Source organism: Topomyia yanbarensis, chromosome 3 (assembly GCF_030247195.1).
Source record: "Topomyia yanbarensis strain Yona2022 chromosome 3, ASM3024719v1, whole genome shotgun sequence".
NCBI classification, from domain to species: Eukaryota; Metazoa; Arthropoda; class Insecta; order Diptera; family Culicidae; genus Topomyia; species Topomyia yanbarensis.
Window position 1 is genome coordinate 370,827,612 of NC_080672.1, and position 15,045 is coordinate 370,842,656.

General features: G+C 43.0%; 1 protein-coding gene across 1 annotated transcript in view; it reads right to left on the reverse strand.

Annotated features, from left to right (window-relative positions):
- Positions 1 to 15,045, reverse strand: part of LOC131694162 (protein Smaug) — a 52,334-nt gene that overhangs the window by 4,324 nt on the left and 32,965 nt on the right. Inside the window, exons 3-5 of the mRNA XM_058982636.1 lie at positions 9,412 to 10,099; positions 8,156 to 9,344; positions 7,869 to 8,094 (exon numbers count right to left, since the gene is read on the reverse strand). Coding sequence (XP_058838619.1) covers positions 7,869 to 8,094; positions 8,156 to 9,344; positions 9,412 to 10,099 — 2,103 coding nt within the window. The remainder of the gene's footprint in view (positions 1 to 7,868; positions 8,095 to 8,155; positions 9,345 to 9,411; positions 10,100 to 15,045) is intronic.

Sequence of the window (15,045 nt, forward strand, 5' to 3'; positions counted from 1 at the left end):
TGGTGTCCAGTGGATATGAGAGCTTTCTTTTTTCTAATTGATCCAGTCCAGGTATGGGCCTAGTATGCTGATATCAAGGATAGAAACATCCGGAAGTGACCGATTCATGATCGTGCGAGTGCGGGAGTTTTTAGGTTCACGCTTGAGACCGCGTTTGAAAATTTATAGGAGCTGAGACATTCACTTTATCACCGGCATGTTATCATGTTTACGAGATACGAGTGCCGTGGATGGTCACGAAGGGCTCAAGCAGATGTATCTTAACGTGTTTGTCACGTGTAGGTGACTTCGCGTGTATAATTTCGATTAATTTTTAGTGTATGGTACAGATGGTAGAAGAGATATCACTAGAGTTCCAGGTCATGTCACCATGGAACGCGTTGTTTAGTGAATATTAGCGTCACTTTTCCAGACTGCTAGGACCGAGGTAAGACTTCCGGACGTTACCGCGTTTCATGATCGTGCGAGTGGTGGGTTAATATTTGAGACCGCGTTTGGAAGTTTAAAAATGCCACGTTTACTTAACTACCGGGGTGTTTTCATGTAGGCGAAATCGCGGGCGCAAGCATATCTGGATTACTGCAACTGCATTGTCGCGCCTGTGGCCAGGCCTGTGTTATCGCGAAGGCCACGAGCGTTTATACCTATATGAGTATATATAGCGTATAGTAGAGATAAACTAATAAAAGGAATCATAACATGCAGAATAAAGAAAAAAAGATGCAAAGAGCTTGATTAGAAGTGTATAAATTGAACAATTTTGGTATACATAAATAATGGAAAAGCAAACTAATAGATGCACAAAAGAAACAGACCATAGAAAACAAATGTAGCATGCAATCAAACTCGTCTAAATGCAGCAAATGTTTTATATTTATCATTAACGACAATTGCATGCTGTTAGACTTTCATCATGCTATGCTGGCCAGGAATGGATGACTTACGTGCGTAGATAAATTTATTTTACCCTAATTTGTCCAACCCGACTTTCCCGAATGAATAGAACCAAATGCTCAGATTGATCACCAGAAGTATTAGCCAGTATTCTATCATATACGTCAGTTCTGCATCCATTCCCTGACCCAACTGTCACAAATACTCAGACGAATACATACATAGATAGACATACTACTAGCACATAACAGTTGTAAACTAGTACGGAAAACTACGATTATCACAAAGCTACAACTAATAGGTTTCTACTTAATCTACTTTATTAAATTAATTTAATTATTAAATTAATTTAATTATTAAATTAATTTAATTAGTATATGCACGATGACAAAATCGACCGATAAATGGACACACAATGACTCCCTCCGTGAGCCCCGTCCCCGAATACCACCAATAGAACAATATTTGCAAACATGGCACATAGCAAAAGTCAATCTACGTCGATCCGCCAGTCGGCCACGCCACCGCGTAGAGTATGAAGAGACATATAACATAAAAGAGGCGCATAAGCCGTCCCAGTCTCCTCGATGCACCACTATTGAGGCGTAATGCAATACCCATCTTAAAGCAATTGATGCTTGATGTTTGCAATACCGTCAAACCCCTAAACCATGGGAAGGGAAATAAGGTCATGATTAGAGTAATAATTGAACAAAAAATGGCGAATATGATATTTTTTTTAAATTTCACAAAATTGATTTTAAAAAATCTATTTTTGATATGTTAAGTGCTTATATCTTCTGAACAATAAAAGCTAGAGTTTTGATGTATTAGAAGAAAATGTTCGTCTTCAAAAACTCTGAAAAACATCTGAAACATCGAAAAAAAAAACTGAAAAAGTTATATTAAAAATTTGGTTTTTCGTGAATTGACTCTTTGTAATATATTTAAATTACTTTTACGGTGAACAATATAAAAAATGTAGTTTCGTTTTCATGACAAAATATTGCACTTTACAATTATTTTCTATAATTTTAAATAGTAGGTGGTTCTAATTTTTTTAAATCAGCAAGTTAACTTTTTAATGGTTCGAGATAGAGTTTCGCTGTCTTCCAGAAAATTGAAGAAAATGAAATTTTAAAAAACTGTCGAAAACACTTAAACTCTATGTCGTGTACTTTTCATTTTAGAAGAAATTTACCAAAAAATTTGGGATTTTCTTAAAAAATGGTTTTCTTCGCATAACTTGTGCAGTTTTGATTTTTCATTATGATCACTTTAGAAATACTTTCAGATATTTTGAAGGAGAACAATTTGTGTTAATATATTGAACCTCTAGTTTCACTCGTTAGAAAGTTATATATACTTTTTATTAAAAAATAATCTATTTTTTAAGTAAATATTGCAAGATATAAAAAAAAATATCGTACTTTCCATTTTTTGGTGATCTATACTACAAAGCATGTTATTTCATATGAAAGCAATGGTATTTAATGTTCAGTGCCCGAATCGAAGATAATTATATTTGAAAAAGTTATATTTTTTATATAAAAATTCTTATAACTTTAAATCGAAAAAAGTTTAGTAGTTGGTATTTTAAAGCAAATTATGCGCCCTAAAATAATCTTCAAGTTGTCCAAAGGGTACTTTAGCGTAAAATAAAAACATTAAGAGTTATAGAAATAAAAACGGTTTTTAAGGAACACCCTAAAGCGTACATTTGAATTTCTCGTGCAATGGAAAGTATAAAAGCTAGAGCTTGCGTGTCTTCATCAAATTTGTCTGAAATGTGTTGCTCTTCAATTTCATCGAAGACAGTAAAACTCTATCTCTAACCGTTAAAAAGTTCTATTTTAAATATTGCTAAATTTAGAACCAGCTTAGCATCGGTTTAAACAAAAAGAAGGGCCTGGCAAAATACAACAATTTGGCAAACATGTTGTAAGGCTAAATCAATTAATTTTAGCAAAAAGTTAAAATTCCTGCTAAATTCACATTCTGGACCACTGTGCATTGGCGTCACCAAATCAAAACAGTTCACAAAACATAACACCTCTACGAACAGGCTGGTCCCGAGTGATTCCGCTGGTAATCAAGCACAGAAGCTCTGGTTTACTGAAGAGACATTAGTTAGTGTTAGATTCTTCTATGAAGCTAAGTTTTCAGACCATATGACAGGCGCTAACGACAAGTACGCCAAGAAACCCTCCGACATCTCAAATCTAATACGAGGTTTGTGCGTTCACCAGCGTTCACCATTTCCGTGAAATTCTTTAATTCAATCACCGTAGCTGCTAACGCACTACCGTATCAAGTTGGAAATCATAGTGTCCTTACTCTAACCCGGCGTTCTGATGTCGCGAGAAAGTCACATGAACTTCCTTCTCAGGCGAGTAAGTATTTTGTTTTGTTGTTGTTATTGTTTATTAAAGATACTTTACACCGGAGGGGGTGCATTCGTGTCGAAAGGAAGATTATATAAACTACTATTCGTGGTATATTACATGTCATACTAAAGTCTTTTGTACACATTCGTTTCCTTGGGGAACCGTTTTGATCTCGTTATCGTTGTCGTTGCATAGTGCCACTCGTAAACTCGCGGGCTCAATATCGTGCTTTTTTCCGGGCTTCGTCGTGTTTCTTGCAGTGGAGAACTAGATGACGACCGTCTACAGTGACCCCGCAGCAATCCCATACTGGGGGGGATGTCTTCGTTAGTAGGAACTCGTGTGTCAATCGGGTATGCCCTATTCGCAGCCGGGTAAGTGCTCGTTGACTAGCCGAGATCTCGCGGTCAGTCCATTTTGCTGTGCTGAATTTGATTTCTCGCACGGCAAAATTTGACTAAAGAGTGGACGAAAACCACCGATTGAACCATTGGGTTTCGGATAGCTGTTTAGATGTGTTTGAGGGCGTCTGCCTAATGTGCCTAATGAAGCAATGTTCCTGACTTCTCCTGCGAGTCTGTCGGCCTTCTTATTAGCATGGATACCAACATGATCTGAAATCCAGCAAAGCTTGATTGGACGATTTCGTAGCAGGTTTTCAATCTCCTGGATCCACGGGTGCTGGGATGAGCAAGCTTCCATTTACCGATAAACAACTACCTAGAAGACACTGCATTCCGGTGGAAGGGCCGGTGACTTCGCCTACTGCGGTGTCGTCTTTCGAGCCATCAGAGTGTAGACGATTATTGAACGGCTGATACGCTTTGTCAGGAGTTCATGAACAACTGGACGAACAATTCCCGAGGGGCCTTCAGATTTCACGCGCTTCTTATTGTCCCAAATGACCTGAGGCTTACGATCTTACCACTTTCAATCAGATAGTCGCGTTCGGGTGAAGATGTTTGGAAGAGGCGTTCCGACCATTTCTGTCAAAAATTCGGAACCTCGGTGTACCAACATTCTCCCTGCTGTTTCCCAACATTCTGATGGCCAATTGGGCTACAATTTGGAGAACGAGGAGGGTCTAACGGTAGAGTACCTATGATCGGACTGGTGACGAATGCTTCAGATGAATATCTGATCTTATTGTATGCAGGTGCCAAGGTTTTGGTGATAGCGATTTTGATTATTTGAGTATGCGCAGCCTGAATTCGGATACCTTTTTCGTCAATTAGCAGGAAGCTGTGAAGTTGAATGATCGATCTAGAGTGACACCGAGGGTTCTCAGGCGTGCTTCTGTCAGTATGGCAATTCGATCTATCGTGATTGTTTGACTGAGCGCGCGGCGGGCATTCGGGCTGCAAACTGCAATAGAAGATGTTGTATTTCGTTGCAGATATCGTAAATCCTACACTTCTTGTTCATTTATGGACGGCTTTACTACTGACTGAAGTTTTCGTCAAAGCGGTTGGCTTTTTTCCACCATACTACGAGTAGAATATCATCGACGTACAACAACATCTTTACAGTATTTGGAACCACGAGAAAGATTGGTTGAATAACCAGGAGAAAGCCCATTTTCCAGCGGATGCGCGGGCGAAAAGTGACTCTACATTAACGTGGAATGATCTTTCTGCCGGGAAACTGTTCAACACGTTGATTATTATACCGCGTATCTGCCATTTCTGCTGTGTTCTTTAGATGCCGTACCTCCAGGTGGTGTTGTCGCTGAAGCATCGGGTAACCGATGCAGTTCGGGCCTGAAGAGCCACTTAATCCCACAGCAGATCGTTCATAGTGAAGTCGATGTTGTATGTATCGTCGGTAGCTGGCGAGAAATTTTCGTTCGACCGTCTTTCTTTGGGACAATGGCAAATAGCTGGAGGTCGTAGATTGTTCGCTGTAATGTTGTGGCAGTTCTTCAGCTACTTCTTTCTCCTTATCCGTGTAGCCACTGGACTATTTGATGACTGTTAGTCGATGGTGACGTTTCCCTCTAAACCTGTTCACTGTCTGCCACAACTCCACCGCAGTGAAACTTGGGGCAGCTGTATCCTCCGCACTGCACATACCAACAGATGCAACGGTGCACAGTTGGTGTACAGTTAACGATAGGTGTACAGTTTAAGGTAGCTATATGCATTAGGAGGCTGAAATAGGGTGTTGAGACATCCCGACTGTACACTGATAAATATCAATAACAAGCTTCGGAGAAAGCTTATTGTTAGACTTGTAAGATCATTCAAAATAAATGACTTTCTAGACAACCTCAACATTGTTTTTAAAAGACAAACATCGTCCGGTTACTCTTGGACCGATAAGTCAGTCGACCTTTTCCAGTACGTGCAGTGAAACGTTATAAAAAATATTGCTAATCCGCTTTCAAGATTATCTTGCGCCATCTCCGATTCGTGGAGCTTTCAGCAGCAGTGTTTCTCTACTTGTAAGCCGCCGGGATACCGATAAACAAGTACCGCTGTAATATTATAATCCCCATTCGTGCCTCTACTACCAGCCTGCACTGAGCAATAAGCCGGTGCAAAAATTCAAGGCGAAATAAAATCGACTCCCCGACTGAAATTGTATCCACCATCCGCCACTGGGCCATTCGTAATCTTTGTCCGGGCCGGAAGGAAGGTAATCTCTGATCCTCACGGCAGCGATCATCATCGACGCTGGGCCACCGCATACAATCAAGGTTTCGTATGACCTCACACGAAATATTGATTGGAAGAAGACCTACCAGTACTAGACACGAACTCTCCTGAACGACTTCCTTACACATGGTGGGACAAGCGCGTTACCCGCTGTCTATCGACAGTACACGACGTTAGAAACACGCATGAAGAGCTGGATAAAAGCCAAGAATCATAGTTAGTGGCGCCCGTTGGTTGACGAACTAACGAAAGAAATATCGATGAGCACTCTTACGGGGTACGGCCCGGCATATGCGAAACCGTAACAGTACTAACAAGAGCGTGGAATATCCAAACCGTTCAATTTCGCCAAGAAGGTTCACCCGGATTCCACCCCTAGCACAGAAGATCTACCGCGCCGCGTCCCCTCACTAAACCGCGAACGAAACACCTTTTCCGATGGTAGAGTTCTCACTTGCTTTCTTACAATGTAACAATAAAGCTCCAAGGCGGGACAGAATCAAATTTAACTTGTTGAAGGATCTGCCAGAGTCTTCCAAGAGACGTTTGTTGAATTTATTTAGGTAGTATTGTCCTTCATGACTAGAGGCAAGTGAAGATCATCGCCATGCAAAAATCAGGAAAACCAGTCTCCGACCACAATTCGTATCGACAGATTTCAATGATGTCCTGTCCGTTACTCTCAATAGAAATTCAATTGGCCTATCTTGCATAGAGCACATGACATCACGAATTAGCTACATGCTCCTTACGTGTATGATATTGACGAATGTCTTGTCAATTCCCGCACGCTATGGAAGTTTGCAGAAGGCCAACAACGAATCACCCTTCTCAGTACAATAACCGGTACATGATGGGCTGCCATCTAGGGGACCTGATCAAGCGGTGATCGAGTACAGGTGTTTCTGCTTTCGCTCCGCTGCTAACAAACACTCCATCAAACTGGAGCGAATCCAGCATTATTGCTTGCGTATCGCTTTGTGTTGCATGCACTCGACTCATACGATTAGTCTAGAAGTTCTGGTGAACGTTGGCACCTCTCATATCGATTGCTCATCCGATGCGATATCGTGAACCCGTTAATAACTGCAAATTTGGAGAGGCTTGTCGAGCTCTTGTACTTCGCTTACACGGGACAAAACATCTATTATCCCAATCATGTCCATCTCTTTCATGCTTCTGATTCAACTGTATTTTTCGACACTTCCATGAAAGATGAGATTCGTGAAATCCCGGGTCACATACGACCGCAAGTACTCCCAAGCATTTTTTGTAGTAAATTTCGAGAAGTCTGCACTGCAACAAGATATTTTACGGTCAACTCTCAACGGCTCCACTGTTATATTAAATCGAAACCTCACCATCCCATTCAACCTCAATGATACTGCTTCAGTTTACGTCGCAAAGCTTGCAATCATTCCGTATACCCCTGGGATCATTACTTTATTGTTACGGACAGCCTCAGCTCAATAGAAGCTCTCCGTTCGAAGGAATCTAGAAAACTCCTTCCATATTTTCAGGGGAAAATAAGGGAGCTCCTGCGTGCTTTGTCTGTAAGATCGTACAATCTTACCCTAATTTGGGTTCTCTCGCATTGTTCCATCTCAGATAATGAGGAAGCGAACTATTTAGCTAAGGCGGGCGTTTTAGGGGAAACATATACGAAAGAGCCGTAGCGGAAGTGAAATAAAGGGTATACAGCAACAAATTATTCACCTAAAGATAACCAGAATAACAAATTGCACCTGTGTAACTGAGTAAGGAATGAAAATGGTGGAAAGAGCATCAATTTTGTATGTTCATTTGTGGATTACTCTTATACAATTCGCCCCGGTTCGACACAAAATGTAGGTATCGAAGTGCGCATTACTAAAAGACGTAGCCAACTAGATAACATGCTATTGGAATGTTCTACGCTAATAGCACCCACCTTGGTTTGTTGATGTTCCCATTCAGGTTAGCATTTTTCACATAGTGAGCCTTCGGTGTAAACTGCATCTTGATTTTGTTAGCCTTGTACTTGTACTCTTTGATTTGCACCACGTGCGGTGCAAATGCCTCATTATGCAGGGCCCGTTCCAACAACCAGGTGTAGACGTTTAGATACTCTTCCTCTTGCGAACCACAGACAGGCCTCGCCAGCAGAATTGATCCGACTAAAAAAAACGAAGAAAAATATTAGCTAATACTTCACTAACCCAGAATAGAAACACTCACTCAAATCGAACAGCTTCATAAACTGCCCGGGAATATCATCCTTACGATCGAGTCCAGTCGGTTTGATCGGCGTCAACACAAGACCTGTCAATTCTTCAAACATAACAGTAAGCTGACCTTTGGTTCCGCCAGTAGCAAGCAGATCCTTTTCCATTTGGACAAGAACTCCGTATCTTTCCTTCAGTTTTTGTATACAAAGAACCAGTTTGTGGCGGGCTCCTTTGGTAACACCAAGACTCGCTAGATATTCCTCGTTCATGTCCAACATTTGCTCATACGTAAGGTTGGAAAATAACCACACATACTTGTGCAGCCGCAAGCTTTTCAACCAGTGAGCAATGCCAGACATTCCGACATTCGGCTGTCCGTACATTTTAGCCATCTGATGTTGTTTAAAATCATCCAATCGGGTTTCCGAACCACTGGAAGTCAACGAAGAACGGGGACTTTCCATTGTGAGTGAAAAGCTTCGCGGTTTGTTCTGTAACAGCTGTAAATTGCTCAGGTTTTCCGCCGACAGGCATTCGTTGTTCTGTTTCTGTTGGTTCAGTTCCCCAACGGACAGCCCGCACGCACTGCTCACTGTGGTTGTCAAACTGTTGGATCGCCGAGTTTTCAACAGGCCACTTCCGTCCATATCGAAATCTCCCACCGCAATCGGAGGAACCCTTAAATAGTCGCTAATGTTAGCATCGAAGGAAACACGATTTTTACTGCTACCACTGCTACTGCCAGGACCTACTGTTCCGGTTCCTGTTCCGGCCGTAACCGCGGAACCAGCCGCGGTGTGCACCCCGGAACTAGAACTAGTTCCGATGGAAGATGCTCCTCCGGAAGCAGCAGCTACTGCCGCCGCTCGAGCTAGATAATTAAACTCTTCCTCGTTATCGTAATCACAATCGTAATCGAAAATCTCCGTCCCGTTCTTGCTGAAGCTCAGATGATTATCATCACTCGAGTCCAGATCCGTCAGGACCATTGTATGGCTCAGATTGCCGCTGCCGTTCAGATTTAAACTGTTGCCGTTCGTCAAGGTACTATTGACACTACTGTTGCCCAGATAGCCTTGGGCTTGACTAGAAGAAGCGATCAGATGATGGTGCTTGGTACTGTTGCTACTGCTATTGTTGTTGGCACTATTGCCCATCGGTTTGTTACTTCCTGCCGGTGTGTGATAGCCGAATGGAACCTACGAGACGAGACAGAACGGAAATTAGATAAACTTTTCGAGCTGAAGTTAAAAAAAAGCGCTTTACCGGAACAAACTCCTTGATCGAAACATTTTCCATGCTACCGGCACTATTTCCACCTCCTCTATCCCCTTCCTCTGAGCCAGGAACTTCCGGTGTCCAATCCAGACTAACCAGCATGTTGGTTGTTTTCAGCAGCTGCGAGGCAGTGCTATCGAGACAAGAACTAGAACTACTGCTACTGCTGCTCGCCTGATTCAGACTCTGCTGAGATTTAGACAACAGCGATGTGGTGGAATTGGAAATGCTGAGCGAAGGTGTAGGCTGCTGGGACAGTTGATTACTGCTGTCAGTGCTACCACTGCCACTGTTCTGGTGAAGATGTGGGTGTTGTTGTTGTTGTTGCTGATGATGATGTTGCTGGTGACGTGGAAGATGGTGCCAAGAGCCAGCTGCGAGGAACTGTAACGATTGTTGACTACCGGATTTAGGGGCGGCCGGATTGTTGGATCTACCAACAAGTGACTGTTGTTGCTGATGCTGCTGTTGTTGGTTCATGCCTGCTGCGTTAGCTGCCGGTGGAAGGATGAAGTAGCTGCTGCCACATGGAGTAAGCTTATTTGCGTTGTTGTTGGTGTTGTTGCAGGCGCTGCTGGCCGTTGCTGCTACCGCTGATGAGGTCGTGGTAAGCGTTGTCGGGATGTAAGAGGAAGCGATGTGCTCCTCCAGATGGCGCAGCCAGTAACTAAGAGATCTGAAAGTGACGAGATGATAAGTGATTTTTTGGATAAATAAATCATAATGGTCGGGTCTGGGAATGAGAGGTTTAACGCTAAATGTGTAGGTATAACTTGGGGTTTCGTGCATTTTAAGCAAACTGAAGTTTTTTTTCTAGCTGAATAACGATAAACGTTTGAATGTAATAATATAATTATGATAAACAAGCGGTAAGAAGATATGAAATTGTTTGAATTAAGATAAAAGTAAACGGCTGATATTTATAGTTCTGGTATTTGCGTTTGCCGATAATTCTGCCCCAAAAATCTTAGCACTGCTTCTGGCTAACCAGAAGTCTTGTCGTTACATACTTTCTCGATGTATTTCCAACAAACTTTTGGATTCATTTCACGGCTTCATCGTCTATATTCAGTTTGAGTGTATATAATAGTCGACAACTATATTAGACAATTCTCTCATTTTTACTAATCTACGTCAAGTTTCTTTTAGAGAGTTGTCCTGCTGGACCTGTAGACCCGGAAGGGCCCTGCGTCAGAATCACTCACTGCAATTTCAGACGAGACGGGAAATGTCACCCACTAAAACACTGCTTTAGGCCAATTGCAGCGGGTCGTGATTCTGAATGATATTCATTGTATGGTTCCAATATCTGCGGGTGTTGGGACTTCACGATTGTATGTATCATCGAGAAGGATTCGAGCGTTTGTACAGTAACGTGATCGACCGTGGGCGTTTGTATCTTGCGTGTGCTAGCGTGTATGTAACTTTAACCGTATAACATCGATTTTACAATCGTCAATCCATTCGCATTTTCGCGTGTTCTTGGGTGATCTTCCGCGGACCGTGAATTTTCAGCGTACGGTTCAAATGCTTGAAGAGAGTGTTCCATATCACTAGAGTTCCCGGTCATGTCACCATGTCTAGTGGATATGAGCGTCATTTTTTATTGGTCCAGCTCAAAGCGTGGACCTAGGGTGTTAGGGCCGAGACGTAACCGATTTATGATCGCGCGAACACAAGCGTTTGTAGGTTCACTGTTGAGACCGTGTTTGTATATTTATAAGCACTGAAACGCTAACTTAGTCATCAGAGCATTATTATGGTGAGACCGCAGGCGCGGGCGTGTGAGGATGATCGCGAGAGTCTGGAGCCTTTGTATGTCAACGTGCTTGTCGCAGGTGCTAACATGTTTGTATGTTAACGTGCGTGTCGCATGTGCTAGCGTGTTTGTTACTTTGCGTGCATAAATTCGATTTTATAACTGTGTGGCCATTCGCACATTCGGGTGTATTTTTGAATGCTCGCGCGCGAATCGTGAATCTGATGCTTCATTTTTAGTGTATGATTCAGATGCTAGAAGAGAGTCGATTTCCCCAAAATTGCCTTTCTTATTGTAAGTCTACTGAGCAACTAGTAAATCATTACAACTACAGCAAAGACCTGATTTTATCTACCCCCGATTTTATCAGCTTTTTAACCATATTTTATCAGCCTCATATAAAAATTGGTAATTGGTAGTTTGATGGGCTCTAGCAGACGAACCAAGTTGAATTCGAGTAAATCCTTTCTTGAGCATATTTTTTCTTATCTTAGAGATCCGAAATATGCAAAAAAAAAAATATTTTTTTAAATTTTGCGCTATCAGGCGCCCTTCAAGGAAATTTAAGCTAAATAATCAGGAAAGTTTTTGAGGTTATATCTAGGGACTAAAGAATTTTTTGAGAGCTTCGGTTTCTTAAAAAGAAAGAAAAATATATCATCGTTTTATCAGCCTAAAATTCACCAAGGGTCTGCACTGTATTGACATGTATCATCTACCATCTTCTAGTAAAATCAATCCAACCTTTCGACAGGTCCTACGCACACGGAAGATACATGGCTGTCATTCACTGAGAAGTTGCCGACCGTGTAGTTGATCGCAGAGAGTTCAGCGTGACATACCGTAGCATTTCCCGACCCGTATAGCAGGTCAGGCATCTCCTACTCAGCTTTACCGACTTCTGCATCGATCCGCGCCAGCTGTGCTACCACCGGATGAACCAACCCGTCTGAAATATAGGACGACCTTCACTACACGTCCTCTAAACCACCCGTTTCGTATCTTCTCTCCTCCACGCTGATCACCAAATCCCCTACCTTGAGCCATAATTCATCTACCATTGTTTGACATAGATGCCAAACGTTCCTGCAAGTTTGCCTTGGATCCGTCACCGTTTTTCGGTGTCTGTGTTACAACGCTCGAGTTCAGTAGAAGGAAGTGGTTTAGTGTCAGCGGTCCCGAATTGACTGCGCTCTCAACTTCCACTAGCACTGTGGATAACATTTCTTCTTTTCGCGTTCGAGAAATCTCCATCGCGATTAGTGCGGTTTTCACAGACCTCATAAACCGCACGCACCTCCAATGTGAGGTGTTCCCGGTGAGTTGAACACCTACTTTGTATTTTTGTTTGTGAACGTTTCGACGAGCTAATGGTTGATTTTGTTCATCTCCTGCTCATTACTCGATTCTACGAAGTTCGTACCCCTATCGCTGCAAATGTTTACGATGCAACGCCTGATCGCCATCTTGCAGGATTCCATTGAGAGCACGTGTGCCACCTCGAGATAGATTGCTCGGGCGATCATGCACATGAACAGCGTTATCCACGCGATTGTCCCGAAATTGTCGACACCTACGTAGGAGAATGAACGCCTGCAACCTGGCCGCAGGAAGTGGATCCATTCGTCGTATCGCAAGACCTGGTTTCTTCAGTTTTCACACCGGACATTCTTTTACCACCTTACGCACGAACGAGTATAGATGCAATATGTGGAAACGCAGTCTTACCATTCGCATGTAAATATCACTGGTGGTGCCATTCTACCACCAATCGAGTCACTAGATGTTCCTTGAGTAAGATAATTGAAAACTTCGTGTCGAATGAAACCAAGGTCGCTACAGAGATCCTGCTGTCGAAACGTATTAATCCTTTCACGTCCAAGTAAGGAGACAGTTTGCGAGTTTTACTGGTTTTCTCCTGTTGTACTTAAAGCTTCGGTCGCGAGCCACGTATTAACGTCAGACTCGCAACTTCGTCTGGATACTGCTCCCACTAAACCCAACGAAGATGAAGTAAGTGTGGTCTACCCAACCGTGCATTTCTTTTTACCGTTCGCCACAGGTTTTTTCCACGAAGCGATAAACATATCCGACACAAGCGAGTCATCTTCGAGAATCCACCCCATCTTATTAGCTACAGTACAACCTCCTTGTGTACCATACACGACCTTAGCCATTCCTCGGTCGTTACGCTGTCTGGGTTCACTTCTGTGCTCCAGTGATCTTCGGGCATATATAGCTTGTCGACATCAACCTGAAACCAACGGCCGTTAGGAGACATACAAGGACCTTTTATCCATGTTGTCGCATCATCAGCGACGTTCTTCTTCGTTGATACCCAACGTCATATCTTTGATGGTCAGAATTTATTCAGGTCAGCAGTCACTGTCTTGGAATTACTTCAGAGTACAGTCAATTCGACCGTTAACGTGTGACCGTTGAGTATATTTTTCATTATCCGTATCCCGATTACTGCAGCCATCAGCTCCAACCTTGAATTGGAGTGTGTGCCTTTAGTGGAGTAATTTTAAATGATCTACCGATTAACACTACGGAAATTCCATCCGGAAACACTTCCCGAAAATAGACGATACATGCGTAGGCCGTCTTCACTAGCATCTACGTAGACATGAAGCTGCAATGACATGATGTCTTTCACCGAGTGTTCAGGGAAGTAGCACCGGGGGATTCTTATCTGGTACAGATAGCGAAATATTTTCGACCATTGCGTGCACTTTTCATACATCTTTTCCGGAATCAGCTCAACCGATCCGGTCTTAGCACTCCACAGGTATCCAAAAAGTAACAGTAACCCGGTTCGGTCGAAAGGACCCATGACCACCCGTTTAGTTGAATGCTCTGCGTTCGTGGTCAGTGCAGTACAAAACGTTAAAACGTCTTCGACTGGCTTCCAGTACATCCTGAGTACGCGTTCCGTTGAGGTGTTCTTGTGCAGCTGAAAATTCTTCTTGGTCGCTGGATCTATATACACGACCCGTGCGAGAACTTGTTTTGAGTTCGAAAACCACTTCCGAAGAAGAAATCCTTCGAACGAGTGAACATGCTTGATCTCGAGAGACAGTTTCACCGCTTCTGCATCATCAACGGGGCTGTCCAGGTGGTAGTCATCCACGTAATGTTTCCGTATCATGGCATCGGCTGCCATTGGATACTCCTGAGAATATTCTTCGGCGTTTAAATTATTAACAAACTGGACAGAGCACGATGAACAAGTGGCCCCGAAAGTATCCATCGGGTACACATCGATCCTCCAGCCGAATCTGACTTGATGAATGATCTCCTTCAGATCCACACAGATAGCGACGTTTCTTCAGGAACCCGAAAAAACTCCAACAACGTCTTCAGGAGATCCGGCCCTTTGAGCAACATAGTGTTAAGTGATATACCGTCCACCTTTGCTGTTGCATCGCAGATTATGCAAATCTTTGGATTTAGAACGGCTCTTGGAGCTCCTTCGAGGTTGCCCTTTCTCCTGGTATTCATTCAGCTGCCTTCTTACACCGCTCCAAGCATTGCAGGCGACGAACAACCATCGGGTAGCTGCCGGGAAACTCGAAACAGTCGTACTTCCAAAGAAGCCCCGTCTCAACATGTTATCCGACTCGCTTCGTGGTCTCTCTGAGGATTTGGTTCGGTCGTTGCACCTCCGCCGAATATGGCAGCGCTACTTCCATAATTCCCAAATTCTCGACCGAGAAAAGTGGAGCAGTTCGTGCATTGACTGGTGATTCTTCTGGCACTCACATATCAGGAAAATATTTGCTGATTAGATCCGTATGTGATCCAACCCAGCCGCGTCGTCGCAATCGGTTCTCCCCGTTAACCATCATGATGCTTAAAAG